At 48.4% G+C, this 22,300-nt stretch overlaps 1 protein-coding gene across 1 annotated transcript in view; it reads right to left on the bottom strand.

Annotated features, from left to right (window-relative positions):
- Positions 1–22,300, bottom strand: part of itga11a (integrin, alpha 11a) — a 93,606-nt gene that overhangs the window by 5,133 nt on the left and 66,173 nt on the right. Inside the window, exons 16-21 of the mRNA XM_038996258.1 lie at positions 21,902–22,041; positions 21,174–21,284; positions 20,676–20,761; positions 20,287–20,497; positions 14,115–14,213; positions 157–233 (exon numbers count right to left, since the gene is read on the bottom strand). Coding sequence (XP_038852186.1) covers positions 157–233; positions 14,115–14,213; positions 20,287–20,497; positions 20,676–20,761; positions 21,174–21,284; positions 21,902–22,041 — 724 coding nt within the window. The remainder of the gene's footprint in view (positions 1–156; positions 234–14,114; positions 14,214–20,286; positions 20,498–20,675; positions 20,762–21,173; positions 21,285–21,901; positions 22,042–22,300) is intronic.

Raw genomic sequence — 22,300 nt, 5'->3', positions numbered from 1 at the left:
ATATCAGCTGATGTACGAAGGGCTTTATAAATACATTTGATTTGATTAAGAACATTATCTCATTATCTCACCTGATCATAACTGTAAAAATAATATTTATCAGACAAAGTGTTTAAAAAACGGTTTAATATTTGAAGTGGTTTAGTGCGTCCTCACCTGCTGGCTTCTAGAATGACTCGTACGTGGTCCAGGAACACTGATCGGCTGAACTCAAACTCCAGGCGGAAAGATACCTACATGGGGGACGACAAGAGAGTTTTATAGTACCATGATGCCAATGTTTCCAGATATTAATTTACTGTAGTCATTTCTCTCACAGGAAATATCATGCCTTTGCATCATTGTAAATAACTTTGCGGGTCAAAGCTTTTAAAACTCAATTCTGTCAACATTGCTGATTTGGTCGTTACAGTGCTCGTACTAGTCGCATTACCCATGAGTTTTGCCACAACAGAACAGTCAGAACATGCATACAGGTGTGGACACAGAGTAGAGCTGAGCTGAGAGCAGTAGCACTGGGTGAGGGTTCTCCTGGCTATAAACCATTTCCAAACTCTACGCTCCCTCAGTCCCCAGCCTCTGACAATAATACATCCCACATTAGGGATTAAAGAGAGAAGCCTGCAATAACCTGGACTAAGTCCTTGGCCCAGGACCCAAGGAGCCTGCAGCCCTGTTGGTACCAAACAAAGAACCAGGGCATTTCCCCTCTGAAGACCAAGCACTGAACACATGTACAATTACTGTACTGCCAACATGGATGGGTTCAATGGAGACACACTGTAGCTACCGTGATTTTACATATGCCTGATTCTAAATCAACCCTTAAAACCTAGGAACCTTGTACCTTCATGTAGATGTAAACAGATTGGATATGTACAGTAGGTGAGAGTGGAGTGTTTTACATTCAGCATCACTACGTCAAGGGAAATAACAATATCTACATATATTTCAGGATGTTATGTATAATAATCAGGGTCTGTAGTCATTTTGCTATGGGTCGGTAGTCATTTAGGCACGTTACCTTAGTGTTCTTGGGCACAGGGACTATGGTGGTCTGCTTGAAACATGTAGGTATTACAGACTCGGTCAGGGAGAGGTTAAAAATATCAGTGAAGACACTTGCCAGTTGGTCAGCGAATGCTTTGAGTACACGTCCTGGTAATCCGTCTGGCCCTGCGGCCTTGTGAATGTTGACCTGTTTAAAGATTTACTCACATCGGCTGCGGAGAACGTGATCACACAGTCGTCCAGAACAGCTGATGCTCTCATGCATGTTTCAGGGTTACTTGCCTCGAAGCGAGCATATAAGTTATTTAGCTCGTCTGGTAGGCTCGTGTCACTGGGCAGCTCTTGGCTGTGCTTCCCTTTTTAGCCTGTAATAGTTTGCAAGCCCTGCCACATCCGACGAGCGTCAGAGCCGGTATAGTACGATTCAATCTTAGTCCTTTATTGCCGCTTTGTCTGTTTGATGGTTCGTCGGAGGGCATAGCGGGATTTCTTATAAACTTCCGGGTTAGAGTCCCGCTCCTTGAAAGCGGCAGCTCTACCCTTTAGCTCAGTGCGAATGTTGCTAATCCATGGCTTCTGGTTGGGGTATGCACGTACAGTCGTGGGGACGACATCCTCGATGCACTTATTGATAAAGCCAGTGACTGATGTGGTGTACTCCTCAATGCAGAATCCAGGAATATATTCCAGTCTGTGGTAGCAAACAGTCCTGTAGTTTAGCATCTGCTTCATCTGACCACTTTTATAGACCGAGTCACTGGTACTTCCTGCTTTAATTTTTGCTTGTAAGCAGGAATCAGGAGGATAGAATTATGGTCAGATTTGCCAAATGGAGGGCGAGGGAGAGCTTTGTACGTGTCTCTGTGTGTGGAGTATAGGTGGTCTAGAATTGTTTTCCCTCTGGTTGCACATTTAACATGCTGATATAAATTAGGTAAAACTGTTTTAAGTTTCACCTGCATTAAAGTCCCCGGCCAATAGGAGAGCCGCCTCTGGATGAGCGTTTTCCTGTTTGCTTATGGCAGCTCGCTGAGTGCGGTTTACGTGCCAGCATCTGTCTGTGGTGGTATGTAGACAGCTACGATAAATACAGATAAACTCTCTAGGTAGAGAGAGATACTTTACCTCAGGCGAGCAAACCTTGAGACTTCCTTAGATATCGTGCACCAGCTGTTTATATATATGCATAGGTCCCCGCCTCATGTCTTACCAGAGGCTGCTGTTCTATCCTGCCGATTAGAATGTAGAACTGTTTATATATATGCATAGGCCCCAGCCTCGTGTCTTACCAGAGGCTGCTGTTCTATCCTGCCGATTAGAATGTAGAACTGTTTATATATATGCATAGGCCCCAGCCTCGTGTCTTACCAGAGGCTGCTGTTCTATCCTGCCGATTAGAATGTAGAACTGTTTATATATTGTGACGACACTCCCACTCTGTCTGCCGTATTCTCTCTTTGTTCTTGTTTCCTTATTAGGATGCCGGTGGGCGGAGTTGGAAGGGTCGTCAGCTACATGGGAAACACCTGGGCCCACTGTCATAGGATAAATGCACCACTTCCCCATTCATGGAGGGGAACTCTCCATGCAGACACCTTGATAGATTCGGTTATGTTTCATGGTGCTTTTTGGTTGTTTGTTTTAGCATCTTTCAACACCCTGCATTATCACATTCATGCATGCAAAACATTCACTTACACTACTGATTACTGATTACACACACCATTGTATATTATACCTAGTTTCGTTATTTAATAAAATATATCTTGTTACTCCTTATCTCCACGTGGTCTCCCTTTTGTTACGGGCTCTGAGCCGGTTCGTGACAATATATGCATAGGCCCCAGCCTCATGTCTTACCAGAGGCTGCTGTTCTATCCTGCCGATTAGAATGTAGAACTGTTTATATATATGCATAGGCCCCAGCCTCGTGTCTTACCAGAGGCTGCTGTTCTATCCTGCCGATTTAGAATGTAGAACTGTTTATATATATGCATAGGTCCCAGCCTCGTGTCTTACCAGAGGCTGCTGTTCTATCCTGCCGATTAGAATGTAGAACTGTTTATATATATGCATAGGCCCCAGCCTCGTGTCTTACCAGAGGCTGCTGTTCTATCCTGCCGATTAGAATGTAGAACTGTTTATATATATGCATAGGTCCCCGCCTCGTGTCTTACCAGAGGCTGCTGTTCTATCCTGCCGATTAGAATGTAGAACTGTTTATATATATGCATAGGCCCCAGCCTCGTGTCTTACCAGAGGCTGCTGTTCTATCCTGCCGATTAGAATGTAGAACTGTTTATATATATGCATAGGCCCCAGCCTCGTGTCTTACCAGAGGCTGCTGTTCTATCCTGCCGATTAGAATGTAGAACTGTTTATATATATGCATAGGTCCCCGCCTCGTGTCTTACCAGAGGCTGCTGTTCTATCCTGCCGATTAGAATGTAGAACTGTTTATATATATGCATAGGCCCCAGCCTCGTGTCTTACCAGAGGCTGCTGTTCTATCCTGCCGATTAGAATGTAGAACTGTTTCCTGCTCCAGCGAAATCGCAGTTCTGATGTCCAAAAGCTCTTTTCGGTCATAAGAGACGGTAGCAGCAACATTATGTACAAAACAAGATGCGAACAAGGTGAAAAAACTAACAAAATAGCATGGTTGGTTAAGAGCCGATAAGACGGCAGCCATCCCCTCCGGCGCCACCACTACTACATCACCCCCCCTTTTTGTGTTTACACTGCTGCTACTCGCTGTTTATTGTCTATGCGTAGTTACTTTACCCCTACCTGCATGTACAAATTACCTCGACTAACCTGTACCCCCTGAATATAGCTACTTTTTACTTTAAAAAATACTTTAGTTTATTTAGGAAATATTTTCTTAACTCGATCTTTTGAACTGCATTGTTGGTTAAGGGCTTGTAAGTAAGCATTTCACAGTAAGGTCTACACCTGTTGTATTTGGCGCATTCTCATGGACGGGGCTGCAGTGGAGCAGGTTGAGAGCTACAAGTTCCTTGGTGTCCATATCACCAACCAACTAACATGGTCCAAGCACACCATGACCGTCGTGAAGCGGGCACAACAAAACCTATTCCCCCTTGCATCATTGCCTGGTATGGCAACTGCTCGGCCTCCGACCGCACGGCACTACAGAGGGTAGTGCGAACGGCCCAGTACATCACTGGGGCCAAGCTTCCTGCCATCCAGGACCTCTATACCAGGCGGTGTCAGAGGAAGGCCCTAAAAATTGTCAAAGACTCCAGCCACGCTAGTCATAGACTGTTCTCTCTGCTACCACACTGCAAGCGGTACCGGGCGCCAAGTCTAGGTCCAAGAGGATTCTAAACAGCTTCTACCCCCAAGACATAAGACTCCTGAACATCTAATCAAATGGCTACCCAGACTATTCACATTGCCCCCCCCCCCCCCTCTCCACACCACTGCCACTCTCTGTTGTCATCTATGCATAGTCACTTTAATTAACTCTACCTACATGTACATACTACCTCAACTAACCGGTGCCCCCGCACATTGATTCTGTACTGGCACCCCCCTGTATATATTGTTATTTTTTACTACTGCTCTTTAATTACTTGTTACTTTTATCTCTTATTCTTATCCGTGTTTTTTCAAAACTGCACTGTTGGTTAGGGGCTCGTAAGTAAGCATTTCACTGTAAGGTCTACACCTGTTATATTCGGCGCATGTGACTAATAAAATTTGATTTGATGTGACAAATAAAATTTTATTTGTATTTGTGTTGACACTTAACCTGTTCAGAAGGACAAAGCAATCCTTGCAACACTTAGCAGTAAGGACATTCTCGCCCCAAAAACAGGCACAAACAAGCCTAAATTCCAGCTGTATTTAGTATGCAGTGCATAGTCAACCCACTAACTGCTATCCTTGGCCCCATTCGAAGAGGAGGAGAGGCGGGGAGCATTGTTAACTGTCCTCCATCGCATGATGGACCCCTGATTCATTCCGGCTGGGCAGGAAGGAATGCCTAATGAGGCAGCTATCTTCCTGCCTGTATAGAATCCCTCAACTCTGACAGAACACAGATACTGAATGTACACAAACAAGAACCCCTACATTATAACACACACACTATCCTTGTGGGGACCAAACAATTGATTGCCATTCAAAATCCTATTTTCTCTAACTCCTAAACCTGACCTCTAAGCCTAAAATTGCTTCTGGTCCCCACAAGGATAGTAAAACCAAAAACACACACTGTGCTGTAGGCGTCAGATATGTCAAAGGAACGTTCATCTTGTCTGCCTGACCAAAATGCTGAGGACTGGGTCAGTTTATGCCAGGTCCTATGGGGGGAGGATATTGACTGTAATAATAACCCCAATGGTTGGCCTCAGCGGTATTGGCTTGGAAGACATCACAGTGAAGCGGTGTGGGTAATGACTGGGGCCAATCAGAGCCCTGACAGTGGAGCAGTATGTGTAATGACTGGGGCCAATCAGAGCCCTGACACAGTAGAGTGGTGTGGGTAATGACTGGGGCCAATCAGAGCCCTGACACAGTGGAGCGGTGTGGGTAATGACTGGGGCCAATCAGAGCCCTGACACAGTAGAGTGGTGTGGGTAATGACTGGGGCCAATCAGAGCCCTGACAGTGGAACGGTATGGGTAATGACTGGGGCCAATCTGAGCCCTGACACAGTAGAGCGGTGTGGGTAATGACTGGGGCCAATCAGAGCCCTGACACAGTGGAGCGGTGTGGGTAATGACTGGGGCCAATCTGAGCCCTGACACAGTGGAGCGGTGTGGGTAATGACTGGGGCCAATCAGAGCCCTGACACAGTGGAGCGGTGTGGGTAATGACTGACACAGTGGAGAATGTAAAACCAGAAAGTGCCTTAGGTACTCTCCTCTGCTCTGGGCCAACTCAAGACACCATAGCAAAGTGTTTCCCAAACTCAGTCCTGGGGACCCCAAGGGGGACGTGTTTAGTTTCTTTCCCTAGCACTACACAGCTGATGCAAATATTGAACTCATCATTCATCTTTGATTATTTGAATCAGCTGTGTAGTGCTAGGGGAAAAAAACAAATGGGAACACCTTGTGGTCCCCAGGAAAGAGTTTGGGAAACCCTGCAATAGTACTATACCGTACTGTACCTATCCGATGCTACTCTCCTCTGTTCTGGGCCAACTCCAGCCACCGTAGCGCTATATCGTACTGTACCCACTCTCTACAGGAACACTGCTGGTTTCACTGGGCTGGCCTCTACACGGAACACTGCTGGTTTCACTGGGCTAGCCTCTACAGGGAACACTGCTGGTTTCACTGGGCTGGCCTCTGCTCTCTACAGGGAACACTGCTGGTTTCACTGGGCTAGCCTCTACAGGGAACACTGCTGGTTTCACTGGGCTAGCCTCTACAGGGAACACTGCTGGTTTCACTGGGCTGGCCTCTGCTCTCTACAGGGAACACTGCTGGTTTCACTGGGCTAGCCTCTACAGGGAACACTGCTGGTTTCACTGGGATAGCCTCTGCTCTCTACAGGGAACACTGCTGATTTCCCTGGGCTAGCCTCTGCTCTCTACAGGGAACACTGCTGGTTTCACTGGGCTGGCCTCTGCTCTCTACAGGGAACACTGCTGGTTTCACTGGGCTGGCCTCTACACGGAACACTGCTGGTTTCACTGGGCTAGCCTCTACAGGGAACACTGCTGGTTTCACTGGGCTGGCATCTACACGGAACACTGCTGGTTTCACTGGGCTGGCCTCTACACGGAACACTGCTGGTTTCACTGGGTTGGCCTCTACACGGAACACTGCTGGTTTCACTGGGCTAGACTCTACAGAGAACACTGCTGGTTTCACTGGGCTGGCCTCTACAGGGAACACTGCTGGTTTCACTGGGCTGGCCTCTGCTCTCTACAGGGAACAGTGCTGGTTTCACTGGGCTAGCCTCTACAGGGAACACTGCTGGTTTCACTGGGCTAGCCTCTACACGGAACACTGCTGGTTTCACTGGGCTAGCCTCTACACGGAACACTGCTGGTTTCACTGGGCTAGCCTCTACACGGAACACTGCTGGTTTCACTGGGCTGGCCTCTACAGGGAACACTGCTGGTTTCACTGGGCTGGCCTCTACATGGAACACTGCTGGTTTCACTGGGCTGGCCTCTACAGGGAACACTGCTGGTTTCACTGGGCTGGCCTCTACAGGGAACACTGCTGGTTTCACTGGGTTGGCCTCTACATGGAACACTGCTGGTTTCACTGGGCTGGCCTCTACACGGAACACTACTGGTTTCACTGGGTTGGCCTCTACACGGAACACTGCTGGTTTCACTGGGCTAGCCTCTGCACGGAACACTGCTAGTTTCACTTGGCTAGCCTCTACAGGGAACACTGCTGGTTTCACTGGACTGGCCTCTGCTTTCTACAGGGAACACTGCTGGTTTCACTGGGCTAGCCTCTACACGGAACACTACTGGTTTCACTGGGTTGGCCTCTGCACGGAACACTGCTAGTTTCACTTGGCTAGCCTCTACAGGGAACACTGCTGGTTTCACTGGACTGGCCTCTGCTTTCTACAGGGAACACTGCTGGTTTCACTGGGCTAATCTCTACACGGAACACTGCTGGTTTCACTGGGCTGGCCTCTACAGGGAACACTGCTGGTTTCACTGGGCTGGCCTCTACAGGGAACACTGCTGGTTTCACTGGGCTGGCCTCTACAGGGAACACTGCTGGTTTCACTGGGCTGGCCTCTGCTCTCTACAGGGAACACTGCTGGTTTCACTGGGATAGCATCTGCTCTCTACAGGGAACACTGCTGGTTTCACTGGGCTGGCCTCTGCTCTCTACAGGGAACACTGCTGGTTTCACTGGGCTGGCCTCTACATGGAACACTGCTGGTTTCACTGGGCTGGCCTCTGCTCTCTACAGGGAACACTGCTGGTTTCACTGGGCTGGCCTCTGCTCTCTACAGGGAACACTGCTGGTTTCACTGGGATAGCCTCTGCTCTCTACAGGAAACACTGCTGGTTTCACTGGGCTGGCCTCTGCTCTCTACAGGGAACACTGCTGGTTTCACTGGGCTGGCCTCTGCTCTCTACAGGGAACACTGCTGGTTTCACTGGACTGGCCTCTGCTCTCTACAGGGAACACTGCTGGTTTCACTGGGATAGCCTCTGCTCTCTACAGGGAACACTGCTGGTTTCACTGGGCTGGCCTCTGCTCTCTACAGGGAACACTGCTGGTTTCACTGGGCTGGCCTCTGCTCTCTACAGGGAACACTGCTGGTTTCACTGGGCTGGCCTCTGCTCTCTACAGGGAACACTGCTGGTTTCACTGGGCTGGCCTCTGCTCTCTACAGGGAACACTGCTGGTTTCACTGGGATAGCCTCTGCTCTCTACAGGAAACACTGCTGGTTTCACTGGGCTGGCCTCTGCTCTCTACAGGGAACACTGCTGGTTTCACTGGGCTGGCCTCTGCTCTCTTCAGGGAACACTGCTGGTTTCACTGGGCTAGCCTCTGCTCTCTACAGGAAACACTGCTGGTTTCACTGGGCTGGCCTCTGCTCTCTACAGGGAACACTGCTGGTTTCACTGGGCTGGCCTCTGCTCTCTATACATGGAACACTGCTGGTTTCACTGGGCTGGCCTCTGCTCTCTACAGGAAACCCTGCTGGTTTCACTGGGCTGGCCTCTGCTCTCTATACATGGAACACTGCTGGTTTCACTGGGCTGGCCTCTGCTCTCTACAGGGAACACTGCTGGTTTCACTGGGCTGGCCTCTGCTCTCTACAGGGAACACTGCTGGTTTCACTGGGCTGGCCTCTGCTCTCTACAGGGAACACTGCTGGTTTCACTGGGCTGGCCTCTGCTCTCTACAGGGAACACTGCTGGTTTCACTGGGCTGGCCTCTGCTCTCTACAGGGAACACTGCTGGTTTCACTGGGATAGCCTCTGCTCTCTACAGGGAACACTGCTGGTTTCACTGGGCTGGCCTCTGCTCTCTACAGGGAACACTGCTGGTTTCACTGGGCTGGCCTCTGCTCTCTACAGGGAACACTGCTGGTTTCACTGGGCTGGCCTCTGCTCTCTACAGGGAACACTGCTGGTTTCACTGGGATAGCCTCTGCTCTCTACAGGGAACACTGCTGGTTTCACTGGGCTGGCCTCTGCTCTCTACAGGGAACACTGCTGGTTTCACTGGGCTGGCCTCTGCTCTCTACAGGGAACACTGCTGGTTTCACTGGGCTGGCCTCTGCTCTCTACAGGGAACACTGCTGGTTTCACTGGGATAGCCTCTGCTCTCTACAGGGAACACTGCTGGTTTCACTGAGCTGGCCTCTGCTCTCTATACATGGAACACTGCTGGTTTCACTGGGCTGGCCTCTGCTCTCTACAGGGAACACGGCTGGTTTCACTGGGCTGGCCTCTGCTCTCTACAGGAAACACTGCTGGTTTCACTGGGCTGGCCTCTGCTCTCTACACAGAACACTGCTGGTTTCACTGGGCTGGCCTCAACACGGAACACTGCTGGTTTCACTGGGCCAGCCTCTACAGGGTACACTGCTGGTTTCACTGGGCTGGAATCTGCACTCTACAGGGAACACTGCTGGTTTCACTGGGCTGGCCTCTACAGGGAACACTGCTGGTTTCACTGGGCTGGCCTCTGCTCTCTACAGGGAATACTGCTGGTTTCACTGGACTAGCTTCTACAGGGAACACTACTGGTTTCACTGGGCTGGCTTTGCAGCTAGGGTGGTGTACTGGGAGTCTTAGCTAAGGACCACACTTTAAAGAGACCCAACCAGAACAGAAAACATCTGGCTTGTGACTCTGTCTGGTTCCCATCTAAACACAATGACTGTGGGTGATTAATTCATTTTGTTTTTTTGAAGGGTCCCCCAACATGGCCCCAGATCAGATCCCTCAGAAGGGTCCCCCAACTTGCCCCCAGATCAGATCCCTCAAAAGGGTCCCCCAACTTGGCCCCAGATCAGATCCCTCAGAACGGTCCCCCAACATGGCCCCAGATCAGATCCCTCAGAACGGTCCCCCAACATGGCCCCAGATCAGATCCCTCAGAAGGGTCCCCAACATGGCCCCAGATCAGATCCCTCAGAAGGGTTCTGTTGGAGAGAATATGAAGCAAATAATCCTGCGGTAATTCTGTTGTCAAGGAGATGACCATTATTTGCGCTAATGACTTGGTGGGGTAATGTGGTGGGAGGATTATGGAGCGGATGAAACGTTTGGTTTACTGAGACCACTACTTGCTCGCTGTGTGTGTGTGTGTGTGTGTGTGTGTGTGTGTGTGTGTGTGTGTGTGTGTGTGTGTGTGTGTGTGTGTGTGTGTGTGTGTGTGTGTGTGTGTGTGTGTGTGTGTGTGTGTGTGTGTGTGTGTGTGTGTGTGTGTGTGTGTGACCTTTATATATATATATGCATTTGATTATCCAGATATTTCATTGGAACAGAATACATCTCCATTTGAAGTGTCTTTCTGTGCTACTAGAAGCATTTCAGGCAATTACTGTTGAGTTACTGTTACTGTTGATGACTCCAGGTTACTTAATGCCTGAATGTGTTCTAATGTTCTCTGGCATGCCATGGGGTTCTATTTCTGGCTACCAGAATATAAAAAGCTATACAGAGAAGATCAGACTCCTATGTTCAGTGCTTAGGGGCATAGACACATGTTTAGTCTGGATACTTGTTTGTACAGGGCTGTTTGGATGAGATATGTTTATATTAGTGAGGCAGTTAGAGGCTATGTGATGTCGGTGTATGTAGTACATCGTATAAAGGGCAATAATGCATTTAAGCAAATTTGTGTTTACTGTAACACAGATTCAACCAGTCAAACCAAGTTGCCATGGTTACATTACATGTTGCCATTGTGGCATTAAACCAGGTTCTCATGGATACATTACGATGACATCAGAGCTACGTCATCAGAAGGCACTGTGGTTATTGTAGCTAATAGATATGTGGAAGAAGGCTACACATGGTTAAATCTGATTGGTTCATTGTATGGGTTAGGAGCCAGTACAATTGACATCATTTGGTGATTATCTCTTAGTTTAATGTGTGATTTAACTTTGAACAACACATAGCCTAAACTTAATGCTTACACCGAAAAACTCTCAGTTTCTAGATGACATTCTTCAAGAGAATAGTGACAATCAGGAAGACTGGTGTTTTGGAGAGGAGCTAGACCAGACAAGACTTTTAACTGAAAATTCAGCACCTCGTGAAAGGCTTGAGGCAGGAGGGAGGGAGAGAGGGTTATACAAGGCCGGATGGAGAGAGAGGAGTAGTACAGGAGGCCGGATGGAGAGAGAGGAGTACAGGAGGCAGGATGGAGAGAGAGGAGTAGTACAGGAGGCCGGATGGAGAGAGAGGAGTAGTACAGGAGGCCGGATGGAGAGAGAGGAGCGGTACAGGAGGCCGGATGGAGAGAGAGGAGGGGTACAGTAGGCCGGATGGAGAGAGAGGAGGAGTACACAAGGCCGGGTGGAGAGAGAGGAGGGGTACACAAGGCCGGATGGAGAGAGAGGAGGGGTACAGGAGGCCGGATGGAGAGAGAGGAGGGGTACAGGAGGCCGGATGGAGAGAGAGGAGGGGTACACAAGGCCGGATGGAGAGAGAGGAGCGCTACAGGAGGCCGGATGGAGAGAGAGGAGGGGTACACAAGGCCGGATGGAGGGAGAGGAGGGGTACAGGAGGCCGGATGGAGAGAGAGGAGGGGTACACAAGGCCGGATGGAGAGAGAGGAGGGGTACACAAGGCCGGGTGGAGAGAGAGGAGCGGTACAGTAGGCCGGATGGAGAGAGAGGAGGAGTACAGGAGGCCGGATGGAGAGAGAGGAGGGGTACAGGAGGCCGGATGGAGAGAGAGGAGGGGTACACAAGGCCGGATGGAGAGAGAGGAGGAGTACAGGAGGCAGGATGGAGAGAGAGGAGCGGTACAGGAGGCCGGATGGAGAGAGAGGAGGGGTACACAAGGCCGGATGGAGAGAGAGGAGGGGTACAGGAGGCCGGATGGAGAGAGAGGAGGGGTACAGGAGGCCGGATGGAGAGAGAGGAGGAGTACAGGAGGCAGGATGGAGAGAGAGGAGCGGTACAGGAGGCCGGATGGAGAGAGAGGAGGGGTACACAAGGCCGGATGGAGAGAGAGGAGGAGTACAGGAGGCAGGATGGAGAGAGAGGAGCGGTACAGGAGGCCGGATGGAGAGAGAGGAGGGGTACACAAGGCCGGATGGAGAGAGAGGAGCGGTACAGGAGGCCGGATGGAGAGAGAGGAGGGGTACAGGAGGCCGGATGGAGAGAGAGGAGGGGTACAGGAGGCCGGATGGAGAGAGAGGAGCGGTACAGGAGGCCGGATGGAGAGAGAGGAGGGGTACACAAGGCCGGATGGAGAGAGAGGAGGGGTACACAAGGCAGGATGGAGAGAGAGGAGCGGTACAGGAGGCCGGATGGAGAGAGAGGAGGGGTACACAAGGCCGGATGGAGAGAGAGGAGGAGTACAGGAGGCCGGATGGAGAGAGAGGAGGGGTACAGGAGGCCGGATGGAGAGAGAGGAGGGGTACAGGAGGCCGGATGGAGAGAGTGGAGGGGTACAGGAGGCCGAATGGAGAGAGAGGAGGGGTACAGGCAGCCAGATGGAGAGAGAACCCTATGTAAAAAAGGTTCTACATGGAACCCAAAATGGTTCTACCTGGAACTTAAAAGGGTTCTTCTAAGGGTTCTCCTATTGGGGCAGTTAAAGAACCACTTTAGGCTCTAGATAGCACCTTTTTTTCTAAGAGTGTAGATTCAAACATGGCTCTTTCAAAAAGTACAACCCGATGCAATATAATACAAAATATATAGCCGACAGGAAAGACTAATAAATGTGGTTGTCATTACAGGCCTGGGAAGGGAAGATATAAGTGGGGAAAATGAAGCTAAACAACAGGCAGGAAGTTGAAACAGACAATCAGATAGGGGAATATATAGCAGAACATATCATTAAAGTATCTCTTCATACTGCATCTATCTTCATTTGATCCTGTCTGATGCGCCAAGCAAAGGAAAGCAACCTCTGTAGACTACAATACATCAATGGTCCAATGCAGTGTTGGATAGACATTCATTAAACTCTTTTACCATGTACACTGAACAGTCATTTCCTTCTAGACCTCTCATTCAGTGATGCGTAATACCGTACTCCTATAACATACTTAAACAAGACTACTGCATCATGTTCATCATCTCGGCCTGATTATAAAAGACCGATGGCTGAAATCTCTACGCTCTTCTCAGCAACTGTAATAGACTGATTCAGTTTAGTCATTTAACAACAAACCCTTGGCCCCAGAGGACAATTGGATTCATATATGAACTTAAAAATGTCCACAGATTTAAGGGCAGAATGGGACATTAGTGGCCTGCAAAGTAGAAAAACGGAACAGTACAAAGAGTTTGAAGTTTCCACGCAAGAAGTGACAGCCAAAAGTCACAAAGTTACATAATGCAACCATCAATAACATTGTTTCACAGTTATCTACTGTGAGATGTAATTTATGAAAACAATCACTGATCTTATTAAAAGAATGGTAGCTGATATTTTGTTATGGCTGTGTTTGATAAGGAGAACTGTTGCACAGTAATACTGACAATATTAAAGTGGTGGTGATGGTTGCCAGATTGGTGTGCGGAGGGCACACTGCTGACAGCCCTCTTGGTGGGAGTTGGGACAGGAAGGACACTCTACCGTAACTCTTAGATGGTTGGGTTGGGTACGTGGGATAGGTGGGTGACTTGATTGTAAAATGTCCAGGATCAACCCCATATAGATTAACCATGGTGCACCTTGATCAACTCTGTGGTTGCAAACGGTCTGTATTACTTCACTATGGTCTTTAATGGTCCACTGTTTTGGTTTTCTGTTCTGTTAAGCACTGTTGCGTCTATGGTCGCCTATTCTGGTCCATGATATGCTACAGTACTCCACTAAGAGCAGCTGTGGTACCCTGTGGTGAAGAATGGTCTGGTATGGTGCATTGTGGTGAACTGTGTCTCAGTGTGGTTTACCTTGAATGCCCGTGTTACTAAAGAGACTCTCACTCACCTGAGTCTTGGCTCTCATGAAGGGAGCGCTGACGTTGCAGGTCTTCTCATGCCTCTGTCTGTCCTCACTGCGACACTCTATCTTGATATCTGAGTTGTGCTGAGATGGAAACAGAGATTAAACACACTCAGTGACTGAGAGAAAAATGAGAAAGACAAGCTTCTACATAAGACAAGCCTGAATTCCCTCAGGAATAATCACATTCTATATGGCTAGAACAGGTGCAGTAGTACTCCATACTGCATTTGAGGAAAGTGTGTTCTTCAATAGACAGACTGTACTAGTCTATAGGTGACTGGCCAAGTCATCTTCACACTGACTTCTGTGAGCAGTCAACTCTGCTGTATTGGTGTACTGTTGTCTGCTGTACTTGTCTGCTGTACTGTTGTCTGCTGTACTGGTGTACTGTTGTCTGCTGTACTGTTGTCTGCTGTACTGTTGTCTGCTGTATTGGTGTACTGTTGTCTGCTGTACTGCTGTACTGTTGTCTGCTGTATTGGTGTACTGTTGTCTGCTGTACTGGTGTACTGTTGTCTGCTGTACTGGTGTACTGTTGTCTGCTGTACTGGTGTACTGTTGTCTGCTGTACTGGTGTACTGTTGTCTGCTGTACTGGTGTACTGTTGTCTGCTGTACTGGTGTCTGCTGTACTGGTGTACTGGTGTCTGCTGTACTGGTGTACTGTTGTCTGCTGTACTGGTGTACTGTTGTCTGCTGTATTGGTGTACTGTTGTCTGCTGTACTGGTGTACTGTTGTCTGCTGTACTGGTGTACTGTTGTCTGCTGTACTGGTGTACTGTTGTCTGCTGTATTGGTGTACTGTTGTCTGCTGTATTGGTGTACTGTTGTCTGCTGTATTGGTGTACTGTTGTCTGCTGTACTGCTGTACTGTTGTCTGCTGTACTGGTGTACTGTTGTCTGCTGTACTGGTGTACTGTTGTCTGCTGTATTGGTGTACTGTTGTCTGCTGTACTGGTGTACTGTTGTCTGCTGTACTGGTGTACTGTTGTCTGCTGTACTGGTGTACTGTTGTCTGCTGTACTGGTGTACTGTTGTCTGCTGTACTGGTGTACTGTTGTCTGCTGTATTGGTGTACTGTTGTCTGCTGTACTGGTGTACTGTTGTCTGCTGTACTGGTGTACTGTTGTCTGCTGTACTGGTGTACTGTTGTCTGCTGTACTGGTGTACTGTTGTCTGCTGTACTGGTGTACTGTTGTCTGCTGTACTGGTGTACTGTTGTCTGCTGTACTGGTGTACTGTTGTCTGCTGTACTGGTGTCTGCTGTACTGGTGTACTGGTGTCTGCTGTACTGGTGTACTGTTGTCTGCTGTACTGGTGTACTGTTGTCTGCTGTACTGGTGTACTGTTGTCTGCTGTATTGGTGTACTGTTGTCTGCTGTACTGGTGTACTGTTGTCTGCTGTACTGGTGTACTGTTGTCTGCTGTACTGGTGTACTGTTGTCTGCTGTACTGGTGTACTGTTGTCTGCTGTACTGGTGTACTGTTGTCTGCTGTACTGGTGTACTGTTGTCTGCTGTACTGGTGTACTGTTGTCTGCTGTACTGGTGTCTGCTGTACTGGTGTACTGGTGTCTGCTGTACTGGTGTACTGTTGTCTGCTGTACTGGTGTACTGTTGTCTGCTGTACTGGTGTACTGTTGTCTGCTGTACTGGTGTACTGTTGTCTGCTGTACTGGTGTACTGTTGTCTGCTGTACTGGTGTACTGTTGTCTGCTGTACTGGTGTACTGTTGTCTGCTGTACTGGTGTACTGTTGTCTGCTGTACTGGTGTCTGCTGTACTGGTGTCTGCTGTACTGGTGTACTGGTGTCTGCTGTACTGGTGTCTGCTGTACTGGTGTACTGGTGTCTGCTGTACTGGTGTACTGTTGTCTGCTGTACTGGTGTACTGTTGTCTGCTGTACTGGTGTACTGTTGTCTGCTGTACTGGTGTACTGTTGTCTGCTGTATTGGTGTACTGTTGTCTGCTGTACTGGTGTACTGTTGTCTGCTGTACTGGTGTACTGTTGTCTGCTGTACTGGTGTACTGTTGTCTGCTGTACTGGTGTACTGTTGTCTGCTGTATTGGTGTACTGTTGTCTGCTGTACTGGTGTACTGTTGTCTGCTGTACTGGTGTACTGTTGTCTGCTGTACTGGTGTACTGTTGTCTGCTGTATTGGTGTACTGTTGTCTGCTGTACTGGTGTACTGTTGTCTGCTCTACTGGTGTACTGCTGTCTGCTGTACTGGTGTACTGTTGTCTGCTGTATTGGTGTACTGTTGTCTGCTGTACTGGTGTACTGTTGTCTGCTGTACTGGTGTACTGTTGTCTGCTGTACTGGTGTACTGTTGTCTGCTGTATTGGTGTACTGTTGTCTGCTGTACTGGTGTACTGTTGTCTGCTCTACTGGTGTACTGCTGTCTGCTGTACTGGTGTACTGTTGTCTGCTGTATTGGTGTACTGTTGTCTGCTGTACTGGTGTACTGTTGTCTGCTGTACTGGTGTACTGTTGTCTGCTGTATTGGTGTACTGTTGTCTGCTGTATTGGTGTACTGTTGTCTGCTCTACTGGTGTACTGTTGTCTGCTGTACTGCTGTACTGTTGTCTGCTGTATTGGTGTACTGTTGTCTGGTGTACTGTTGTCTGCTGTACTGGTGTACTGTTGTCTGCTCTACTGGTGTACTGTTGTCTGGTGTACTGTTGTCTGCTGTACTGGTGTACTGTTGTCTGCTGTACTGGTGTACTGTTGTCTGCTGTACTGGTGTACTGTTGTCTGCTGTACTGGTGTACTGTTGTCTGCTGTACTGTTGTCTGCTGTACTGGTGTACTGTTGTCTGCTGTACTGGTGTACTGTTGTCTGCTGTACTGGTGTACTGTTGTCTGCTGTACTGGTGTCTGCTGTACTGGTGTCTGCTGTACTGGTGTACTGTTGTCTGCTGTACTGGTGTCTGCTGTACTGGTGTACTGGTGTCTGCTGTACTGGTGTACTGTTGTCTGCTGTATTGGTGTACTGTTGTCTGCTGTACTGGTGTACTGTTGTCTGCTGTACTGGTGTACTGTTGTCTGCTGTACTGGTGTACTGTTGTCTGCTGTATTGGTGTACTGGTGTCTGCTGTATTGGTGTACTGTTGTCTGCTATACTGGTGTACTGTTGTCTGCTGTATTGGTGTACTGTTGTCTGCTGTACTGGTGTACTGTTGTCTGCTGTACTGGTGTACTGTTGTCTGCTGTACTGGTGTACTGTTGTCTGCTCTACTGGTGTACTGTTGTCTGCTGTACTGGTGTACTGTTGTCTGCTGTACTGGTGTACTGTTGTCTGCTGTACTGGTGTACTGTTGTCTGCTGTACTGGTGTACTGTTGTCTGCTGTACTGGTGTCTGCTGTACTGGTGTCTGCTGTACTGGTGTACTGTTGTCTGCTGTACTGGTGTCTGCTGTACTGGTGTACTGGTGTCTGCTGTACTGGTGTACTGTTGTCTGCTGTATTGGTGTACTGTTGTCTGCTGTACTGGTGTACTGTTGTCTGCTGTACTGGTGTACTGTTGTCTGCTGTACTGGTGTACTGTTGTCTGCTGTATTGGTGTACTGTTGTCTGCTGTATTGGTGTACTGTTGTCTGCTGTACTGGTGTAATGTTGTCTGCTGTACTGGTGTACTGCTGTCTGCTGTACTGGTGTACTGTTGTCTGCTGTACTGGTGTACTGTTGTCTGCTGTACTGGTGTACTGTTGTCTGCTGTATTGGTGTACTGTTGTCTGCTGTATTGGTGTACTGTTGTCTGCTGTACTGGTGTACTGTTGTCTGCTGTACTGGTGTACTGTTGTCTGCTGTACTGGTGTACTGTTGTCTGCTGTACTGGTGTACTGTTGTCTGCTGTATTGGTGTACTGTTGTCTGCTGTACTGGTGTACTGTTGTCTGCTGTACTGGTGTACTGTTGTCTGCTGTACTGGTGTACTGTTGTCTGCTGTACTGGTGTACTGTTGTCTGCTGTACTGGTGTACTGTTGTCTGCTGTACTGGTGTACTGTTGTCTGCTGTACTGGTGTACTGTTGTCTGCTGTACTGGTGTACTGTTGTCTGCTGTACTGGTGTACTGTTGTCTGCTGTACTGGTGTCTGCTGTACTGGTGTCTGCTGTACTGGTGTACTGTTGTCTGCTGTACTGGTGTCTGCTGTACTGGTGTACTGGTGTCTGCTGTACTGGTGTACTGTTGTCTGCTGTATTGGTGTACTGTTGTCTGCTGTACTGGTGTACTGTTGTCTGCTGTACTGGTGTACTGTTGTCTGCTGTACTGGTGTACTGTTGTCTGCTGTATTGGTGTACTGTTGTCTGCTGTATTGGTGTACTGTTGTCTGCTGTACTGGTGTACTGTTGTCTGCTGTACTGGTGTACTGCTGTCTGCTGTACTGGTGTACTGTTGTCTGCTGTACTGGTGTACTGTTGTCTGCTGTACTGGTGTACTGTTGTCTGCTGTATTGGTGTACTGTTGTCTGCTGTATTGGTGTACTGTTGTCTGCTGTACTGGTGTACTGTTGTCTGCTGTACTGGTGTACTGTTGTCTGCTGTACTGGTGTACTGTTGTCTGCTGTACTGGTGTACTGTTGTCTGCTGTATTGGTGTACTGTTGTCTGCTGTACTGGTGTACTGTTGTCTGCTGTACTGGTGTACTGTTGTCTGCTGTACTGGTGTACTGTTGTCTGCTGTACTGGTGTACTGTTGTCTGCTGTACTGGTGTACTGTTGTCTGCTGTACTGGTGTACTGTTGTCTGCTGTACTGGTGTACTGTTGTCTGCTGTACTGGTGTCTGCTGTACTGGTGTCTGCTGTACTGGTGTACTGTTGTCTGCTGTACTGGTGTCTGCTGTACTGGTGTACTGGTGTCTGCTGTACTGGTGTACTGTTGTCTGCTGTATTGGTGTACTGTTGTCTGCTGTACTGGTGTACTGTTGTCTGCTGTATTGGTGTACTGTTGTCTGCTGTACTGGTGTACTGTTGTCTGCTGTATTGGTGTACTGTTGTCTGCTGTATTGGTGTACTGTTGTCTGCTGTACTGGTGTACTGTTGTCTGCTGTACTGGTGTACTGCTGTCTGCTGTACTGGTGTACTGTTGTCTGCTGTACTGGTGTACTGTTGTCTGCTGTACTGGTGTACTGTTGTCTGCTCTACTGGTGTACTGCTGTCTGCTGTACTGGTGTACTGTTGTCTGCTGTACTGGTGTACTGTTGTCTGCTGTACTGGTGTACTGTTGTCTGTTGTACTGGTGTACTGTTGTCTGCTCTACTGGTGTACTGTTGTCTGCTGTACTGGTGTACTGTTGTCTGCTGTACTGGTGTACTGTTGTCTGCTGTACTGGTGTACTGTTGTCTGCTGTACTGGTGTACTGTTGTCTGCTGTACTGGTGTACTGTTGTCTGCTGTACTGGTGTACTGCTGTCTGCTGTACTGGTGTACTGTTGTCTGCTGTACTGGTGTACTGTTGTCTGCTGTACTGGTGTACTGTTGTCTGCTGTACTGGTGTACTGTTGTCTGCTGTACTGGTGTACTGTTGTCTGTTGTACTGGTGTACTGTTGTCTGCTCTACTGGTGTACTGCTGTCTGCTGTACTGGTGTACTGTTGTCTGCTGTACTGGTGTACTGTTGTCTGTTGTACTGGTGTACTGTTGTCTGCTGTACTGGTGTACTGTTGTCTGTTGTACTGGTGTACTGTTGTCTGCTGTACTGGTGTACTGTTGTCTGCTCTACTGGTGTACTGTTGTCTGCTGTACTGGTGTACTGTTGTCTGCTCTACTGGTGTACTGCTGTCTGCTGTACTGGTGTACTGTTGTCTGCTGTACTGGTGTACTGTTGTCTGTTGTACTGGTGTACTGTTGTCTGTTGTACTGGTGTACTGTTGTCTGCTCTACTGGTGTACTGCTGTCTGCTGTACTGGTGTACTGTTGTCTGCTGTACTGGTGTACTGTTGTCTGCTGTACTGGTGTACTGTTGTCTGTTGTACTGGTGTACTGTTGTCTGCTGTACTGGTGTACTGTTGTCTGCTGTACTGGTGTACTGTTGTCTGCTGTACTGCTGTACTGTTGTCTGCTGTACTGCCATTTATTGGACTGTATTGTTGCACTATAGTCTTTGGGTCCTGGAATAGTGGTCTATAAATCCAATGTACTGTCTACTGTGAATCATCACCTTGACTATGAGACTAGAGAATCGCAGGTTAGGAGTGTAGGTGATGTTGAGGCGGGCTCCGTAGGCGTTTTCTCCCCTGTTCTCCAGACGAACGTCCACCACCATCCTCCTCCTCGATCCCTCCATCACTCGCTCTGACCCCTCCGTCCCTCCTTCGGACAGACGTCGACACATCGCACCCCTGGAGTGGACTGCATTCCCACAGAACTGCCTGTGGGGGGGGGAGGGGGAGAAAGCAATCAATTCTGATCTGGGTGTGGTGTGTGTGTGTGTGTGTGTGTGTGTGTGTGTGTGTGTGTGTGTGTGTGTGTGTGTGTGTGTGTGTGTGTGTGTGTGTGTGTGTGTGTGTGTGTGTGTGTGTGTGTGTGTGTGTGTGTGTGTGCGCTCACCTCCAAGACAGCAGGTCAGTTGTACTCTGTAAGGACAGGCCTGGTATACAGCGGTCGTCCTCATCACAGCCATTCCAGAAGGGAAGCTAGTAGAGCGAGCGATACTCAGTTACAATGACATCCATATCATAGTACGGCTGTGCCAAGAGGTCTGGACCTTTATGGCACAGCGAGTACTATGCTTGCCCTGCAAACCATAGTGTCACTGGTTCAAGCCCCTGGATCTTCCCCTTAATCGCTTCAATACCACTCACAAGGCTGTAGACTAAGAGCTAAACAAGGAGATGACTGGTTAGTGGTCAGGTCAAGCAGTCATGTGACCCGCTCAAAGCGCTTCCTTTCTTCATCGCTTCCTTGAAGTGATCACTGATTAGACATGACTGGAAGGGTTCCAGCAAATGTTTTTTTTACCTGTCCAGACATTTCTAATCAGTGATTCCATAAGAGCTAAAGAAGTGCTGATTGTCAGGGGTCAAGGGTCAGATGTGTGTGTCTCACCTCAGTCCTGACGGTGGTGGGCCAGGTGTCGTCCAGCGCAGGGCCCTGGTCGGGATGCTGCAGTGCCACCGCCACAGTGAACACGATGGGCCTCTCGTAGTCCGTGGTCTCCTGGATCAACAACACGTGTGGAGGATCAGTGTTATTACAACTGTATCACACCATACATCATGAACCATAACAACACACTGAGGGATAGGAAACGTTCTAATGATAGGATAGGAAACGCTATAATGTTAGGATAGAATAGGAAACGTTCTAATGATAGGATAGGAAACGTTATAATGATAGGATAGAATAGGAAACGTTCTAATGATAGGATAGGAAACGTTATAATGATAGGATAGAATAGGAAACGTTACAATGACAGGATTAAACCAAAGGCATGTATTTAGATTGTCAAGACATTGAGGCTTCTGCATTATGAATTGACCATGTTACACCCCCCCCCCCCCCCCCCCCCCCCCCATTAACATTACATGGGGGAATATTTCAATATTGCTATGCAACTGAATGTCTAGAATTATAATATTTACAATTCTAAAAGTCCCAATTATCTAAATACATGGCTCTGGATAATACCATCTCAAGTCTCTGTCTTACCTTCTGATTGGCTGTATGTAAATGTAGTCATATTGCTTCCACCTATCCAATATTCTCAGATCTACCGGATAGGTTAGAGCGTAGATGTTGATTAGGAATTCAGCTAGAGTTCAGTCAGTGCTCACCATGACATGGAAGTAGATGTGTTGACAGGTCTCCTCTCCAGAAAGCAGGGTCAGGTTTTGAAACAGCAGTTTATCAGGGTCCTCCATTATGGCTCTGGGGTTGAATCGGCGCTCCCCAATGGTGGTGTTGTAAGTGATAGCTGGAGAGACGAAGAAAGAGGGAGCATAAATGTTGGAAACATGTTCTATACTACAGTACTTTATTTTCTAGAAAATAATGACTAGAAGCAGCACAGATTACATTACAAAAAAGGAACTTGGACAAAAATTCAAGAGCCACCGTCGAGGAACTGAAACAACGTCTCAGTGGAGGACATGTGAATGAGTGACTACTCCAGAGTTGAGAGAGTTGACTAGACCTCTTGAGCCATATGGCTTTGGAAGTGATTCATTTCCAAC

This window comes from Salvelinus namaycush, chromosome 1 (assembly GCF_016432855.1).
Source record: "Salvelinus namaycush isolate Seneca chromosome 1, SaNama_1.0, whole genome shotgun sequence".
Taxonomy (NCBI): domain Eukaryota; kingdom Metazoa; phylum Chordata; class Actinopteri; order Salmoniformes; family Salmonidae; genus Salvelinus; species Salvelinus namaycush.
This window is presented reverse-complemented; position numbering and strand designations above follow the sequence as displayed.